Source organism: Choloepus didactylus, chromosome 6 (assembly GCF_015220235.1).
Source record: "Choloepus didactylus isolate mChoDid1 chromosome 6, mChoDid1.pri, whole genome shotgun sequence".
Lineage (NCBI taxonomy): Eukaryota > Metazoa > Chordata > Mammalia > Pilosa > Megalonychidae > Choloepus > Choloepus didactylus.
The window spans coordinates 137,052,926-137,071,749 of NC_051312.1; the positions used below are offsets into that span (position 1 = coordinate 137,052,926).

At 39.9% G+C, this 18,824-nt stretch overlaps 1 protein-coding gene across 2 annotated transcripts in view; it reads left to right on the plus strand.

The window, feature by feature from the left end:
• SORL1 (sortilin related receptor 1) overlaps window positions 1-18,824 on the plus strand; it is a 170,602-nt gene that overhangs the window by 56,514 nt on the left and 95,264 nt on the right. For both annotated transcript variants that reach the window (XM_037841759.1, XM_037841758.1), the window contains exons 10-12: window positions 2,852-2,969; window positions 3,193-3,266; window positions 17,053-17,141. In XM_037841759.1, coding sequence (XP_037697687.1) covers window positions 2,852-2,969; window positions 3,193-3,266; window positions 17,053-17,141 — 281 coding nt within the window. The remainder of the gene's footprint in view (window positions 1-2,851; window positions 2,970-3,192; window positions 3,267-17,052; window positions 17,142-18,824) is intronic.

The following is an 18,824-nucleotide window of genomic DNA, read 5'->3' on the forward strand; positions in this document are numbered from 1 at the left end:
AAATAGTTGTAGACAAACCCTGGGTGCTTCCCTTTTACTCAGTAGAGTCTTCTGGACCCCAGGGGTTCTGCGTTTTCCTGGTGTGGAGGGGGATGGCGTTTCTGAACATCTGAGCGTGTCGTGGTCAGAACTTGTGTCATATATGGTTCAAGAAATTGTTAAAATTCAGATTTTTGCTTCTCTGAGAGGTCAGTCTATTTATGGAGTAGAGGATAGTTAATCAGTTTTTTTAGTTTCTACTTCTGATTTTAGTTGGGGAGAAGAATGTGCAGGAATGGTTAAAATCTGATTGCCTGAGGATACAGGGTAGCTTAAATGAATAGACTTTCTTGCAGGTAAAGAAACACAAGCTAGAAAAGGAGAGCTGGCAAATAAATATTGGAGACCCAAACTCACTTGCTCCACTTGCATTTGCTAACTTATGAAGCTAGCAAGATAGATATTTATTAGAGGAATCCTTTTGTGACAAAAATAAGTATACCTAGCAAGCCTTGCACACTTATTACCTGCCCCATAAACACAAGTAGGGTACCCCACCCCCACCCAGCCCCCACTTCCCCTCGATCTCTGGGCACAGATGGCTGATATTTGACAATCACTTTCTGGCCAGAAGAATCAGGCATGGCCATGTAGCAAAAGGTCTTGTCCTCCTTGTTTACATAGCTGTTAAAACCTGAACATATGTGGTGATGGCCTGTTTGAATAACTTGAAGCCTTGCAATGGACCCCCGCATGTTTGTCCAAATGCAGACTACTTTTTCAAAAAAAATTCAGTTTTTTGAGATATATTCACACACCATACACTCATCCATGGTGTGCAATCAGTTGTTCACAATACCATCATATAGTTGTGCATTCACCACAATCAATTTCTAAACATTTTCATTGCTCCAAAAAAAGATAAAAATGAGAATAAAAATAAAAGTATAAAAGAACACCCAAAACATTCCAAATCCCAATCCCACTGTATTTTACATTTAGTTTTTGTCCGCATTTTTCTACTCATTCATCCTTATTGTTATACAATCGTCTTCAAGAATCAAGGTTACTGGGTTGCAGTTCGACAGTTGCAGGTATTTCCTTCTAGCTATTCCAATACACTAAAAACTAAAAAAGGATAACTATATACCACATAAGAATACACTACAGAATGACCTCTCAACTCCATCTAAAGCCTCTCAGCCACTGAAACTTTATTTTGTTTCATTTTGCTTCCCCCTGTTGGTCAAGAAGGCTTTCTCAATCCCATGATGCGAGTTCCAGGCTCATCCCCGGGAGTCATGTACCACATTGCCAGGGAGATTTATACCCCTGAGAGTCATGTCCCGCATAGGGGAAAGGGCAGGGAGTTTACCTGCTGAGTGGGCTGAGAGAGAGAGAGAGGCCACATCTGAGCAGCAAAAGAGGTTCTCTGGGGGTGACTCTTAGGCACAATCATAAGTAGGCTTAGCCTCTCCATTGTGGTAACAAGCTTCCTAAGTGCAGGCCCCAAGATTGAGGGCTTGGCCTACCAAATTGGTAGTACTCAATGCTTTTAAGAACATGAGTAATAACCCAGGTGGGGAAGTTTAGTATTTCTGCATTTTCCCCCAGTTCCTCAGGGGGGCCTGCAAATACATCTTTATACCCTGCCCAAATTATTTTGGGATGTATCGGGATTTCACAGTAACCTATACAAACCTACAAGATCTCACCTCCTATTCAAAGTTACATGTAATTATGGTGTTAGAATAAACTGACCATATAAGTTAAATTGTCTAGTGTGCTACAGAAAATATAGATCCTGCACCAAATAAACACCTCTTCCCTTGGTCTTACATGGAAGTTGAAGTTTTATAGCACGGTTGATATTGTCCTTTACCCTTTGGCCTGATTTGCCTTAGTCCTGACCAGATCTGCTTCATTTATTTCTCTAATTGAAGCTGAACTCTTTTTCAGCTTTTTTAACAGTTGCTGTATAGGATAATACTGACATTCATAGCTGCTGAGCTCTAGCTCTGAGTTTCAGGTGTTAAACAGATACCCAGAGTTCCAGAGAGTGATGAGGTTATACATAAAGAGCTCAGCATCTCAGAATTTAGAGATAACCATTTCAACTCAGGAATAGATGTGACTGCTGTAAGTAAGAGCTTACAGTCTAGGGACCTTTACAATTAGCCTTCCCCTGATAACCTGTGCTCTAAGATTCAATTGTCGGAGTTTACACATCATAGATAGTCCATGTTAGCAAGACATTGTAATGTTTGTCTGTTTGTTTCCAGTGTACGTCACTCAAAATGTTGTCCTAAAATCCATTCACCTAGTTGCATCACACTGCTTTTTAAAAAAAGTTAATATGAATCCTTTGGTGTTTGCCTCTCATATGCTGTATTTCTGGGAGCTTGTCAGTGAAAAAGTAATGACTTCTGATTCTTGGTTTTTCTCCTGACAGAATTGCTGAAACTGTATTTGAGACAACTCTCTGCTGATTTAGAAAATAAATACCGTGAAACCATTTCATTTCCATTTTGTTCCAAGTCGCTCGAGAGGCTTTCTGGGTGATCTGGCGAGAGTGATACCTTTCCTATCTTCTGGAGTTGACAGTGGTTTCTAATTGCTATTCTTTCAGAGACTCAGAAGGAATTTATTATTATTATTTTTCCCTTTTCTTCAATGTGAGACCTTTTTGTGAGTTCAGATTATCATCTTGATCTGGGAAGAGTGGAGACAGTTGGGCTTTGAATCTGGCTTCCCATGGACTGGGTTTCCTCCACTGTTCAGCTACATTGGCCTCCTGCGAGCCTCAGTGTTTATTAGGGACCTCTCAGCATCATATCACATGCTCACGGTGCCTGTACCTTTTGTTTTGTAGCTTTCTCAGGGCTGTTCCCTCCACCTGGCCCAGCGCCTGAGTCAGCTTCTCAACTTCCAACTCCGGAGAATGCCCATCCTCTCCAAGGAGTCAGCACCCGGCCTCATCATTGCCACTGGTGAGTTGGCCTCACGTGAAGTCCCAGCTTTGGGCTCAGGCTGTCTGGTCACGTGCAGCCAGATGTGGAATGACCACCGGCGTCTCCTGCGGTGACTGCTCTCTGTGGCTTTGAGACATGCCTTAATTGTTAGATACTGCTTGGGATTTCTACTTGGGCTGGGTGATCATCCATCTCATAATATTCTTGAAATTAAAAATAAACTATTCCTCTTGCATTTTAGGGTCAGTGGGGAAGAACTTGGCAAGCAAGACGAACGTGTACATCTCTAGCAGCGCTGGAGCCCGGTGGCGAGAGGTCAGGGGCCCCTTTGGATCTTGTTTGTGTGAGAGTGGGGACTGTCCCTCGATATTTCAGGGACATGCACGGTCTGCGGTGGAGGCCAGCGATGAAAAGTATGTTTCTTAAGTACAGAGATATGCCCGAGGTCACACACTAGGGTCAGCCGTGCTGATTTCTATTCACACCTTATAATGCGAACTCAGGATTTTGACTGTGATATTACTTTAGATTAAAACAGATGTCTTTTTTTTTTTTTTTAAACACAACTATGAATTTTACTAAGTATTCCAAGATTCTAAGTTCCGTGACGGCAAAGACAGTGTATCTTTTGCCCCCTTCTTTACCCCCAGGACCTAAAAGTGCCTGGCATGCAGTAGGCACTCAGTAAATATCTTCTGAATGTATCAACAAATTACAGCAGAGATGTGGTGGCATCAGATCCTGAAAGTTGTTTTTTCATATTATGGAAGTTGAAGTCAAGCTTGTCCTCAGTGGGCTGTGCTGTAAAGGTTCTTTCAGCTTGTTCTGGGTTATAGAAGAAGACTTGCTTTCTGGCTTGAGGTTGTGTAGCTGGTTTGGATCCTTAGGCACGGGTTCTACCAATTCTGAAGGCCACTCTGGTTCCCTGCTCCCGAAATGCTAATTCAGCCCTTGACATCTGAGAATTCCCAGCCTTGTAAAAAATGCGTTTCACCAGCCTCCCATCGCCTGTGACTGCTCAGGGAAGTGCATCTGGTCTCATGTTGCGGGGTGGCATTCTGGGGCGCTGTCCTGGAGGTGTAGGGAGCCGCCAGCATAAAATTCAACAGGTCACTTGGCAAGAATGTCTTGAGGCCACTCGCAGGCTGGCACCGCCCTGTCCTAGGGCAGTGGGGCTCTCAGAAGAGCCAGGAAATGTCTCCGTCTCCTTGTCCTCATGGTGCCGCTTAGTGGGTATGCAGGGGGTGCCATGCATATGCAAATAGGGGATGTGGAAAGAAGCAGTGCTACCTAGGATTCATTTTGGTTCTTTGCAGTTTACAGAGACCTGTCACAGATCTTATTTCATCTGTGTTTCATCTCTCCATCCCTTCAGCTGAGAGAGACCTGGGGTGCAGGCACTCGTGTGTGTGTGTGTAGAGAACATGAGGTCACACACGCAGGAGTTGTTAAAGGCCAGTGTGATCAAGAAGTGCAAACCGTTTGGACTTTGCATGTCCTCCTTGTACTGTCTCCTGGGAAAGATGAAGCAGCTGCTTTCCCTTCCTTGGAGCCAGACGTTCCTTTTGAAATTGGGTGTTCTCTCCTCTGTGGAGAGGCTTGTGGTTTGTTTGTATCTTCTGGTGGTTGGTGTAATCTGGATGTGAACATCTGCAAGCCATTTCCTTCTGGGTAGAAAGCAGTCTTGTTCCTTCTCCAGCGAAGTGGTTGTCTGGCTCATGCCAGGCCGGCTTTCAGGGTGCTTGAAGCACAGGGGACCTTCCTTTTGGGAATAGCAGAGAACTTACCAGGGCATCACCAGGATGAGCTGTGTCGGTGTGAGTTCCCGTTGCAGCCTTCACTTTACAGGGACTGTCGGGGGCACGTGAAGGCATTGGGTGGTGGCAGTGGGAGAGCAAGTAGGATGTAGTGGACAGAATGCTGCCCAGAAAACCTGCAGCCATACTTCTGGTTCCCCTTTTACTACTGATTAGTTGTGTAAATTCTCTGGTCCTTAGAGTTCCTTTTTTTTGTGCTTTTTCCCCCTTGACTTATTGAGGTATAATGGAGGTAGAGTGAACTGCACTTATTTAGAGTGAGCCATCTGATCATAATTGGCATATTATACACCCATGAAACCATCACGGCATCAAGATAAACCTTCCCATTACTCCCCAAAGTTTCTTGTGCCCCTTGTTATCCACCCTTATTCCTGTTTGCTTCGATCACTATAGATTATTAGTTTAGCATCTTCTATGGTTTTATGTAAATGGACTCTTTTTAAAATTTTATTTATTTTTTTAGAACAGTTGTAAGTTTATGGGGAAATCATGTAGCAAGTGCAGAGAGTTCCCATTCAGCACCACGTGCCCCCCCCCCCCCCCCAGTTTTCCCTATCATTAAACATTTTGCAATAGTGTGGTTATGTTTGTTACAACTGATGAAACAATTTTATTATAATTATACTATTAACTATAGTCCACGTGTGACAGTAAGGTTCACTCTGTTGAACAACTCTATTTTTTTTTTTTAACTTTTATTCTGGGAGTATATATGCAGCCTAAAATTTCCCATTTTTTCCACTTTCATATATACGATTTAGTCATGTTAATTACTTTCACAATCTTGTGCCACGTCACCCCCATCCATTACCAAAACTTTTCCATCACCCCAAACAGAAACTCCCTACCAACTAAGCATTAACTCATTCCCCACCCCAACCCTGGCCCCTGATAACCTGTGTTCTAGTTTCTAGGCCATGAATTTGCATATTCTAGATATTTCAAATATGTGAGATTATGCAATATTTATCCTTTTGTGTCATGCTTATTTCACTTAACGTGATGTCTTCAAGGTTCATCCATGTCGTAGCATGCATCAGAACTTCATTCCTTTTTATGCTGAATAATATTCTGTTGTATGCACATACCACATTTTGTTTAGCCGTTTATCTGTTGATGACAGGTTGCTTCCGCCTCTTGGCAGTGGTCTTTGTGCTGGCTTCTGTCATCTCAGTAATGGTGATATTCATCCACATTGTTCCATGGATCAGTGGTTCATTCCTTTTTATTGCTGATTAGTTTCCACTGTAGGGATATATCACCGTTTGTTTATCCATTCACCTATTGATGGAGATTCCAATTTTCCCCTTCCCATTCCTCCCCTCTCCTCCTTCCTCTCTTCTTTCCTTCCTTTTTCCCTCTTGTTAACAATGGCTAAGAACTCTATACAGTGAGCCTAGAAGGGGCAAAGGTGGGCATCTTTGCCTCCTTCCTTACCTCAGGGGAAATCAATTCAGCCTTTCACCATTAAGTATGATGTCGGCTGTAGATTTTTCATATTTGCATTTTACCAATGTGGGGAAATACCCTGTTATTCCAAGTTTGCTGAGAGCTTTTAATCATGATTATGAAGTGTTGAATTTTGTGAAATGCTATTTCTACATTTCTTAAAATGGTGATGTGGATTTTCTTTATTGTTCTGCTCATATGGTGTATTATATTAATTGATTTTGGATATTCAACCAACCTTGAATTACTAGAATAAACCCTACTGGGTCATGATGTATTATCCTTTTTATATATGGTTGAATTTGATTTGATGATATTTTGTTAAGGATTTTTACATTAGTCACAAGAGATATTTGTCTGTAATTTCCTTTTTTTTAGTGCCTTTGTCAAGTTTTGGTATTAGACTTAGAACAGAAGTTGAGCCGTGATCCCTCTTCTGTGTTTTCTGACCAAGTTTGTATAATTCACCAGGGAAGCTGTCTGAACGTGGAGTTTTCTTCTTGAGAATGTTTTTGGTAAATTCATTTTCTCAGGCTGGTAAAGGACTATTCAGATTTTCTGCTTCTTGTGTTAATTTTGGTGATTTGTGTATTTCAAGAAATTTGTCCTTTTCTATAAGTTGATGAATTTTTTGGCCTAAAGTTATTCAATGGCGTTTTCTTATTATATTTTTAATGTCTTTTGGATGTGTCATGATAACCTCTTTTCATTCCTGATATTGATGATTTGTGTTTTCTCTTTTTTTTCCTGATTAGTTTTATTAGTAGTTTGTCCATATTGTTGATCTTTCCAAAGAACCCACTTTTGATTTTGTTAATTTTCTCTATTTTCTGTCTGTTTTCTTTGTCATTGATTTCTGCTCTTAATTATTATTTTTACTTCTATTTACATAGATTTTCCTTTACTCTTCTTATTGTCATTTCTTAAGGTGGAATCCCAGGACATTGATTTTAGATCTTTCTAATATAAGAATTTAAAGGTGTAAGTTTTCCTGTAAGTTCTGCTTTAGCAATGTGCTACAAATGTAGCTATGTTGTATTTTGTTGTCATTCAGTTCAGAATATATTTAATGTCTTTCTTTCTATATTAGGATACAATTTTTACACTATGAACTTCACTGTCTTAAAGCATACAGTTCAGTGATTTTTAGTATATTAAAAGTTGTGTGACCATCATCACTATCTAATTTGAGAACATTTTTATTACTCTTTTGATTATACATATAATGTCCCTTTTGATTTTTGTTTCTGATAAATTATTTTGAAAACTTTATTTTCAGAGTTTTCATAGATATGATTATTGATTTCTAATTTATTTCTCTTATAGTAAGAGAATATTCCTTGTATGACTTCAGTCTTTTTAAATTTATTGGGACTTGTATTGTGATCCAACATATGATCTATTTTGGTGAATGTATCATGTGTACTAGAAAGGAATGTGATTTATGCAGTTGTAATAGGTAGTGTTCTGTAGATGTTATATGAGGGTAGTTGTTAGTGTTGTTCAAATCTTCCATGTTTTTACTGATTTTTGTGTATGTCTAGTTCTCTAAACTGCTGAGGGTGGTAAAATTATGGATTATCTATTTTTCCTTTAAATTTTGTCAATTTTTGTTTTATGTATTTTGAGGCTCTGTTACGAGGTATATGTACATTTATAATTATCTCTTTCTGATAAACTCTCTTATCATTTATCATGTAATGTCCTTCTTTAGGATAATACTGTTTTTTTGAAGTATTTTATCTGATATTAAAATAGTCATTCCAACTTCTTATACTTACTGTTTGCATAGTGTGTATTTTCCCATCCATTTACTTTCAACCGATCTGTATCTTTATATTTAAAGTGTTTTTCTTTTAGATAGCGTAAATATGGTCTTGCTTTTTTTTCTCCATCTGTCAAGCTCTGCTTTTTAATTGAAATGTTTAGACCATTAACATTTAATATAATTACTGATAATGGTTAGATTTAGTACCAACATTTTATTATTTGTCTTCTTTTTTATCTCTTCTATTTTTGTTATTCCTCTGTTCCTCTTTTCCTGTCTCTTTTTGTATTATTTGGATACATTTTAGTATTCTCTTTTTATTTATCTTTTTATTGTATCTTTTTGTATTATTTTCTTTTTTTTTTTTTGCAATTCAAGAGCATTTATTTATTATTATTTTTTTTAATCTTCATTTTATTGAGATATATTCATATACCACGCAGTCATACAAAACAAATCGTACTTTCGATTGTTTACAGTACCATTACATAGTTGTACATTCATCACCTAAATCAATCCCTGACACCTTCATTAGCACACACACAAAAATAACAAGAATAATAATTAGAGTGAAAAAGAGCAATTGAAGTAAAAAAGAACACTGGGTACCTTTGTCTGTTTGTTTCCTTCCCCTATTTTTCTACTCATCCATCCATAAACTAGACAAAGTGGAGTGTGGTCCTTATGGCTTTCCCAATCCCATTGTCACCCCTCATAAGCTACATTTTTATACAACTGTCTTTGAGATTCATGGGTTCTGGGTTGTAGTTTGATAGTTTCAGGTATCCACCACCAGCTACCCCAATTCTTTGGAACCTAAAAAGGGTTGTCTAAAGTGTGCATAAGAGTGCCCACCAGAGTGACCTCTCAGCTCCTTTTGGAATCTCTCTGCCACTGAAGTTTATTTCATTTCCTTTCACATCCCCCTTTTGGTCAAGAAGATGTTCTCCGTCCCACGATGCCGGGTCTACATTCCTCCCCGGGAGTCATATTCCACGTTGCCAGGGAGATTCACTTCCCTGGGTGTCTGATCCCACGTAGGGGGGAGGGCAGTGATTTCACCTTTCAAGTTGGCTTAGCTAGAGAGAGGGCCACATCTGAGCAACAAAGAGGCATTCGGGAGGAGGCTCTTAGGCACAGCCATAGGGAGGCCTAGCCTCTCCTTTGCAGCAACTGTCTTCCCAAGGGTAAAACTTATGGTAGAGGGCTCAACCCATCAAACCACGAGTCCCCTATGTCTGTGGTCATGTTAGCAACCATGGAGGTGGGGTAGGCGAATACCCCTGCATTCTCCACAGGCTCCTCAAGGGGGCACTGCATCTTTTTTTTTTTCCTTGTTTTTCTTTTTTTTTTTTTTTAACTTTCCCTTCTTTTTTAAATCAACTGTATGAAAAAAAAGTTAAAAAGAAAACAAACATACAATAAAAGAACATTTCAAAGAGACCATAACAAGGGAGTAAGAAAAAGACAACTAACCTAAGATAACTGCTTAACTTCCACCATGTTCCTACTTTACCCCAAGAAAGTTACATAATATAGCAGCATTTCTGTGAGCTTGTTCCTACTATATCCATCAGAAATTAACAGACCATAGTCATTCCTGGCATCCCCAGAACGTTAAATAGCTTATCTGTTCTTCTTGGATTATTGTTCCCCCTTCCTTAATTGCTCTCTATTGCTAGTTCCCCTACATTCTACATTATAAACCATTTGTTTTACATTTTTCAAAGTTCACAGTAGTGGTAGCATATAATATTTCTCTTTTTGTGCCTGGCTTATTTCGCTCAGCATTATGTCTTCAAGGTTCATCCATGTTGTCATATGTTTCACGAGATCGTTCCTTCTTACTGCTGCGTAGTATTCCATCGTGTGTATATACCACATTGTATTTATCCACTCATCTGTTGAAGGACATTTGGGTTGTTTCCATCTCTTGGCAATTGTGAATAATGCTGCTATGAACATTAGCGTGCAGATATCTGTTCGTGTCACTGCTTTCCGATCTTCCGGGTATATACCGAGAAGTGCAATCACTGGATCGAATGGTAACTCTATATCTAGTTTTCTAAGGAACTGCCAGACTGACTTCCAGAGTGGCTGAACAATTATACAGGCCCACCAACAATGAATAAGAGTTCCAATTTCTCCACATCCCCTCCAGCATTTGTAGTTTCCTGTTTGTTTAATGGCAGCCATTCTAACCGATGTTAGATGGTATCTCATTGTGGTCTTAATTTGCATCTCTCTAATAGCTAGTGAAGCTGAACATTTTTTCATGTGTTTCTTGGCCATTTGTATTTCCTCTTCAGAGAACTGTCTTTTCATATCTTTTGCCCATTTTATAATTGGGCTGTCTGTACTATTGTCATTGAGTTGTAGGATTTCTTTGTATATGCAAGATATCAGTCTTTTGTCAGATACATGGTTTCCAAAAATTTTTTCCCATTGAGTTGGCTGCCTCTTTACCTTTTTGAGAAATTCCTTTGAGGTGCAGAAACTTCTAAGCTTGAGGAGTTCCCATTTATCTATTTTCTCTTTTGTTGCTTGTGCTTTGGGTGTAAAGTCTAGGAAGTGGCCGCCTAATACAAGGTCTTGAAGATGTTTTCCTACGTTATCTTCTAGGAGTTTTATGGTACTTTCTTTTATATTGAGATCTTTGGTCCATTTTGAGTTAATTTCTGTGTAGGGGGTGAGGTAGGGGTCCTCTTTCATTCTTTTGGATATGGATATCCAACTCTCCCAGCCCCATTTGTTGAAAAGACCATTATGACTCAGTTCAGTGACTTTGGGGGCCTTATCAAAGATCAGTCGGCCATAGATCTGAGGGTCTATCTCTGAATTCTCAGTTCGATTCCATTGATCTATATGTCTATCTTTGTGCCAGTACCATGCTGTTTTGGCAACTGTGGCTTTATAATAAGCTTCAAAGTCAGGGAGTGTAAGTCCTCCCACTTCGTTTTTCTTTTTTAGAGTGTCTTTAGCAATTCGAGGCATCTTCCCTTTCCAAATAAATTTGATAACTAGCTTTTCCAAGTCTGCAAAGTAGGTTGTTGGAATTTTGATTGGGATTGCATTGAATCTGTAGATGAGTTTGGGTAGAATTGACATCTTAATGACATTTAGCCTTCCTATCCATGAACATGGAATATTTTTCCATCTTTTAAGGTCCCCTTCTATTTCTTTTAGTAGAGTTATGTAGTTTTCTTTGTATAGGTCTTTTACATCTTTGGTTAAGTTTATTCCTAGGTACTTGATTTTTTTAGTTGCTATTGAAAATGGTATCTTTTTCTTGAGTGTCTCTTCAGTTTGTTCATTTCTAGCATATAGAAACATTACTGACTTATGTGCATTAACCTTGTATCCCGCTACTTTGCTAAATTTGTTTATTAGCTCTAGTAGCTGTATCGTCGATTTCTCAGGGTTTTCTAGATATAAGATCATATCATCTGCAAACAATGACAGTTTTACTTCTTCTTTTGCAATTTGGATGCCTTTTATTTCTTTGTCTTGCCGGATTGCCCTGGCTAGCACTTCCAGCACTATGTTGAATAACAGTGGTGACAGCGGGCATCCTGGTCTTGTTCCTGATCTTAGAGGGAAGGCTTTCAGTCTCTCACCATTGAGTACTATGCTGGCTGTGGGTTTTTCATATATGCTCTTTATCATGTTGAGGAAGTTTCCTTCAATTCCTGCCTTTTGAAGTGTTTTTATCAAAAACGGATGTTGGATTTTGTCTAATGCTTTTTCAGCATCTATTGAGATGATCAATTGGTTTTTCCCTTTTGACTTGTTAATGTGTTGTAATACATTGATTGATTTTCTTATGTTGAACCATCCTTGCATGCCTGGAATGAACCCCACTTGGTCATGGTGTATGATTTTTTTAATGTGTCTTTGGATTCGATTTGCAAGTATTTTGTTGAGGATTTTTGCATCTATATTCATTAGGGAGATTGGCCGGTAGTTTTCCTTTTTTGTAGCATCTTTGCCTGGTTTTGGTATTAGATTTATGTTAGCTTCACAAAATGAGTTAGGTAGTGTTCCATTTTCTTCAATGTTTTGAAAGAGTTTGAGTAAGATTGGTGTCAGTTCTTTCTGGAAAGTTTGGTAGAATTCCCCTGTGAAGCCATCTGGCCCTGGCCATTTATTTGTGGGAAGATTTTTGATGACTGATTGGATCTCTTTGCTTGTGATGGGTTGGTTGAGGTCTTCTGTTTCTTCTCTGGTCAGTGTAGGTTGTTGATATGTTTCCAGGAAATTGTCCATTTCTTCTACATTATCCAGTTTGTTGCCATACAGTTGTTCATAATATCCTCTTATAATTTTTTTAATTTCTTCAGGATCTGCAGTTACGTCACCTTTTTCATTTATTATTTTGTTTATATGGGTCTTCTCTCTTTTTGATTTTGTCAGTCTAGCTAGACTTGTCAATCTTGTTGATCTTCTCAAAGAACCAACTTTTGGTGATATTTATCCTCTCTTGTTTTTTTGTTCTCTATGCCATTTATTTCTGCTTTAATCCTTGTTATTTCTTTTCTTGTACTTGGTTTAGGATTGGTTTGCTGTTCATTTTCTAGCTTCTTCAGTTGATCCATTAGTTGTTTGATTTTGGCTCTTTCTTCCTTTTTAATATATGCGTTTAGTGCTATAAATTTCCCCCTTAGCACTGCTTTTGCTGCATCCCACAGGTTTTGGTATGTTGTGTTCTCATTTTCATTCGTCTCTATATATTTAGCAATTTCTCTTGCTATTTCTTCTTTAACCCACTGATTGTTTAGGAGTGTGTTGTTTAACCTCCAGGTATTTGTGAATTTTCAAAGTCTCTGATGGTTATTGACTTCTAATTGTATTCCATTGTGGTCAGAGAATGTTCTTTGCATAATTTCAATCTTTTTAAATTTATTGAGGCTTGTTTTATGTCCCAGCATATGATCTATTCTGGAGAAAGTTCCGTGAGCACTAGAAAAGTATGTGTATCCTGGTGATTTGGGATGTAATGTCCTGAATATGTCTGTTAAATCTAATTCATTTATCAGATTGTTTAGGTTTTCAGTTTCCTTATTGGTCTTCTGTCTGGTTGATCTATCTATAGGAGAGAGTGATGTGTTGAAGTCTTCCACAATTATTGTGGAAACATCAATTACTTCCTTTAGTTTTGCCAGTGTTTCTCTCGTGTATTTTGTGGCACCTTGGTTGGGTGCGTAGAGATTTACGATTGTTATTTCTTCTTGTTGAATTGCCCCTTCTATTAGTATGTAGTGGCCTTCTTTGTCTCTCAAAACATCCCTGCATTTGAAGTCTGTTTTATCTGAGATTAATATTGCTACACCTGCTTTCTTTTGGCTGTAGCTTGCATGAAATATTTTTTTCCATCCTTTCACTTTCAGTTTCTTTGTGTCCCTGTGTCTAAGATGAGTCTCTTGTATGCAACATATTGATGGTTCATTTTTTTTGATCCATTCTGCGAATCTATATCTTTTAATTGGGGAGTTTAATCCATTTACATTCAACGTTATAACCGTGAAGGCATTTCTTGAATCAGCCATCTTATCCTTTGGTTTATGTTTGTCATATTTTTCCCCTCTGTCTATTAATATCCTTTATTGTACCCATACCGAATCTCTTTAGTACTGAACCTTTCTGCAAGTCTCTCTGTCCTTTCTTTGTTTCTCTGTCTGTAGGGCTCCCTTGAGTATCTCCAGTAGGGCAGGTCTTTTGTTAGCAAATTCTCTCAGCATTTGTTTGTCTGTGAAAAATTTAGGCTCTCTCTCAAATTTGAAGGAGAGCTTTGCTGGATAAAGTATTCTTGGCTGGAAATTTTTGTCACTCAGAATTTTAAATATATCGTGCCACTGCCTTCTTGCCTCCATGGTGGCTGCTGAGTAGTCACTACTTAGTCTTATGCTGTTTCCTTTGTATGTGGTGAATTGCTTTTCTCTTGCTGCTTTCAGAACTTGCTCCTTCTCTTCTGTGTTTGACAGTGTGATCAGTATATGTCTCGGAGTGGGTTTATTTGGATTTATTCTATTTGGAGTTCGCTGAGCATTTATGATTTGTGTATTTATGTTGTTTAGAAGATTTGGGAAGTTTTCCCCAACAATTTCTTTGAATACTCTTCGTAGACCTTTACCCTTTTCTTCCCCTTCTGGGACACCAATGAGTCTTATATTTGGACGTTTCATATTATCTATCATATCCCTGAGGTCCGTTTCGATTTTTTCAATTTTTTCCCCATTCTTTCTTTTATGCTTTCATTTTCCATTCTGTCATCTTCCAGGTCACTGATTCGTTGTTCAACTTCCTCTAGTCTTGTACTATGAGTGTCCAGAATCTTTTTAATTTGGTCAACAGTTTCTTTAATTTCCATAAGATCATCTATTTTTTTATTTAGTCTTGCAATGTCTTCTTTATGCTCTTCTAGGGTCTTCTTGATTTCCTTTGTATCCCATACTATGGTCTCATTGTTCATCTTTAGTTCATTGAGTAGCTGCTCTAGGTGCTGTGTCTCTTCTGGTCTTTTGATTTGGGTGCTTGGGCTTGGGTTATCCATATCGTCTGGTTTTTTCATATGCTTTATAATTTTCTGTTGTTTTTGGCCTCGTGGCATTTGCTGAACTTGATAGGGTTCTTTTAGGGTTTGTAGACCAATTGAAGTCCTTATCTCTAATTTATCAGATCTACAGCTTCGTGGAGTACAGTTTCTCTAACTAACCAGCAGGTGGCGTCCACGAGCCACCTGTTCTCCACAAGCCAGTTCTCCCCTGCTTAGCCTTTTTGGTGAGTGGGGGAGTGAGTCTTGTGGGGTCCAATTGGTGTACCAAGCTTGCGTGTGTAGTTGGTGTTGCCCGCCCTGTATGTGGGGCGTGTTTCTGGGCAGTCAGGAAGGGGGGGGTGGCTCTAACAATCCAATCTCCCTGGTGATCCTAGAGTTTTAAAGCTGCTGCAATAGTCTAATCCTTCAGTTCAGTCCTGCCACAGTTTGTCTCTGCCGCTGACCCACAAGTCCTTGGTATTGGCGTATGGCTCCTGAGACTTGCAAGTGGGCCCCTCTTCCAGGCCGTGCACCCCGGGTCCTCTGTTGAGGGATGACTGTGCTATGTCACAGGTGAGTGCCGTCCCCCCAGGGCAGTTCTGGGCTGCTGGGCTGTGTAGGGAGGCTCCCAGTCTGCTGAAATGATGGCTGAATGGGGCTTTGTTAATTCACACTGCTCTACCTTCCCAACTCTGGGACAATCAGCTAAGGTTGCAGGGAAGGCTAATGTCCACGCCCAGTTTTGTGGTGTGTGCCTGTTATTTGAAGCACTTCCGTCACACTGGGTTGTCTGGGGCAGTTCTGGGCTATGGGGCTGGTGATGGGCAGGAGTGTTTCCTGTCCACCAGGATGATGGCTGTGAGCGGACACCCCCCTTTTCTTGGGAAGTTGTGGTGTTTAGTGAATTTTCTCAGCCACTGGGTTATTGCCTTTTGTCTCAGAGCTCTCTTAGTTTTGCTCTTGACCTGACCTGCCCAAATTAAAAGTCTTTGAAGCTTTCTGTATTGGGCTTCTTAGAGTAATTGTTTTAGAAAAAGAAAAAAGGATTAAAAAAAAGGGCCCTCCTCAGAGATCTAATGGGTTATTGAAATGCTAAGAGACAAAGCAACCAGGGCCATTAAGGAAAGGTCCACAGGGCAGAGAGATCAGCTTTTCTTTGGGATTTGCATATGCGCCTCAGGGCCTTAGCTCTGCCCTTCCCCTTTCTATGTTCACCAGAACTCCAAAAATCCTCCGCTTTTATTTTAGAGTTTTTCGTTTTGTTTTTTTTCTATGCCTGTGTCCTCTCTGCTGGGCTGGCTGCTCTCAGATTCTCTGGTGTCTGGTCTCAGTCTATCTATGGTTGGAGTTTGGATCACTAGAATGAGTTTCCGATAAGGGCTGCCACTGCAGTTTTCCCTTCTCCTTCCCAGAGCTGACAGCCCCTCCTCCCACGGGACTGAGCCTGGCAGGGAGGGGCGCGGGTCCCCTGGCCGCAAAAACTTACAGATTTCGCTGATCTCAGCAGTTCCACGTTTTCATGAGTGTTGTATGAAGTATGCCCAAAGTCAGATTGCTCTGTGGTGTCCAGTCCACGCAGTTCCTGGCTTTCTACCTACCTTCCTGGAGGAGTAACTAAAACATACAGCTCACCAGTGTGCCATCTTGCCCCGCCTCCTGTATTGTTTTCTAATGGTTGCTCTAGGGATTAAGATATAATCTCTCACAATCTTCTTTGATTTAATATTGCACTACTTCCTAAAAACTTAGAAACTTTGCAGCCATATAAGTCCCTCTTCTACCCACATCCCCCATCCTTATGTTATAAATGCTTTCATGAGTTTTTTTCCTTGACTTTTTCAGCAGTTTTTTTATCATATGTCTACTGTGATTTTCTTTAAGTTTATCCTGTCTGGGTTCGCTGGTGTTTTTGAATCTATAAACATATCTCTTTTACCAAATTTGGGTTAATTTCAGCCATTACTTCTTCAAATATTTTTTCCTGCCCCATACCATGAAGTCGACACCTGTGTGGGCAGTTTCTCTGGATTTTGAATTCCCTCCATAATCTGCCTCTTCTACTTACTTTTCAGCAGCCTCAGGTAGCTGGGTTTTGTTTGGTTTTGTTTGATTTTGTTTGTTTTTTGTATTTGTCCAGGGTTTTTAGTTCAGTCAGCAGGAATGATGGACTCTAGTAGGTTTGCATTGCCATAGGAGAACCGAACTCTTAGTTTTTAATCCCTGGTTGGTGAGAATCAGAGGCGTGGGTTGAATCCTGTCTCAGCTCTTTATGGTCTGGCCCTTTAACCTGAATCCTCGTTTCTCCATTTGGAAAAAAAATGGGGATGAGAGAACTTGTTCCCTCTATCCCAGGATTGTGTGTAACAGATAGGAAAATGAATGTGAATGTGCTGTGTAAACTGAAAAACTATTCAAGTGGTAGGCTTTGGTGCCGTGTACGTGTGTGTGCGTGTGTGCACAGGTGTGTGAGCGCATGGGGTTTCCACCTGCCAACCTCCGCAGCCGTGGCCTCACCTCTGGTTTCCCCTTCAGGCACTTCCTGGACCTCACTACTATACCTGGGGAGATCATGGCGGCATCATTGTGGCGATAGCCCAGGGCATGGAAACCAACGAGCTGAAGTAAGTAAGGGTCTCTTTTAACCTTAGTCTGTTTTCCAGAAATTTAAGGCTGTAATTATACATGGGCTGTCTCTCTCAACACTAGGTTTTAATTCCTGTCCCTGTTATTAACATAATGTGCAACTCAGGGAAAGTAACTTAAACTTCCCTCATCTATAAAATGGAAATACTAGCCTGCTGTTTCTCTCTCAAAGGCCTCTTAGGAGGATCAAATGAATGAATGAATTGTGCTGATTTCAAAAATAATTAATAATGAATAAAAAATTAACTAGAGACTCTTTAATTTCTTTGCTTTGTGCTGGGGTGACTGATATGCATAGAGATTTATGCACAAGAGGGCCACCAGAAGGACTGGAACTTGATATCCAATAGATTTTTTTAAATTTTTATTTTGAACTAATTTCAAACTTACAAAAAAGTTGCAAACATAATATAAAAATAATATAGACAACTCCCATATCCCCCACCACCCAGATATCCAGATTTACCAACTTGTAATATGTTGCCTGTTTTGCCATATTTATTATTCTCTCTCTATATATATGTGTATGTATATATGTATCTATCACCTATCTATCATCTCTCTCTATCTCTCACCTATAACTGTCTGTCCATCTATCTGTCTTCTGAACATTTGAGAGTAGATTGCATGCAGCATGCTCCTCTGCCATCTAACAGTTAGTGCATACTTTCTAAGAAGAAGGATATTTACTTAAGTATCCACATTAAGTACAGTCATCAAGTTAAAGAAATTTAACATTGGATATCCAATTGACTTTTCCTGTGATATATTGTTTTGGGGGTTCTCGTAGAGAATTATAGCTGCAAGGGACATTTGGGGTTAACAGCTCCATATTACAGATGAGAAAATTGAGGCTCAGGCAGGGGAGGTAGCTTGCCCTAGGTGGCCCATTTGTTAGTGACAGAGGCAGGCCTGGCGCTCAGGTCAGGGTACTGCTCTGCTGAGCAAACATGCTAAGAGCTGTGTAACTTCTACCTCCGTAAGTCCTGGTGTCATCAGTGCTAGTACCTTGATAGCTTTTATCTGAGTTACTGAGTGGTTGACGTTATGTCACAGCAGAGTGGCCCCACTTCTCCCTGCTTTTTGAGCTGAACCTGCTGGATGGATTACTACAGGAGGTGGAGAGGGCTGCTGTAATCATTTTGTTTCATGCAAGGAGAGAAGCATTCCCTTCCCTTGCTCCTTTTAGAAACTAGCCCAGCAGCAAGGGAGAACTGGGTGGTTTGGAAGAGGCAATGGTCGCAGCTGGCTTTTCCTCTGTGGTTAATTTGACATGTGCTGAACAGCCTGTCTTCAGAGAAGGAGAGAGAAGCAAAGGACTAATGCTTGGCGTTTACCTGGCTGTTCTCTGTTCTAAGTGGCACTGGGAGTCAGAAATGGCCCTGTTTGAGTGGAACATGCTGTGTCCATATTTGGAGCAGTCACAAAACTCAGTGCCGCTCACACCTACGCTGTGATTGATTTATCCACTAACTTTTTAATTCCATCTTACACATTCAGCAAGCAGTCATGCGTTCCAGGTACTGTATATCTGAAGATTCCTTCAGGATTCCGCAGTGTAGTCATAAGAGAGATGAATAAACAGTTCCAATGTTCTGGGACAAGGACTATGTGGGAAACATATATAGGAGACATAGTTTGGCTTCCTAAGAATACATGTC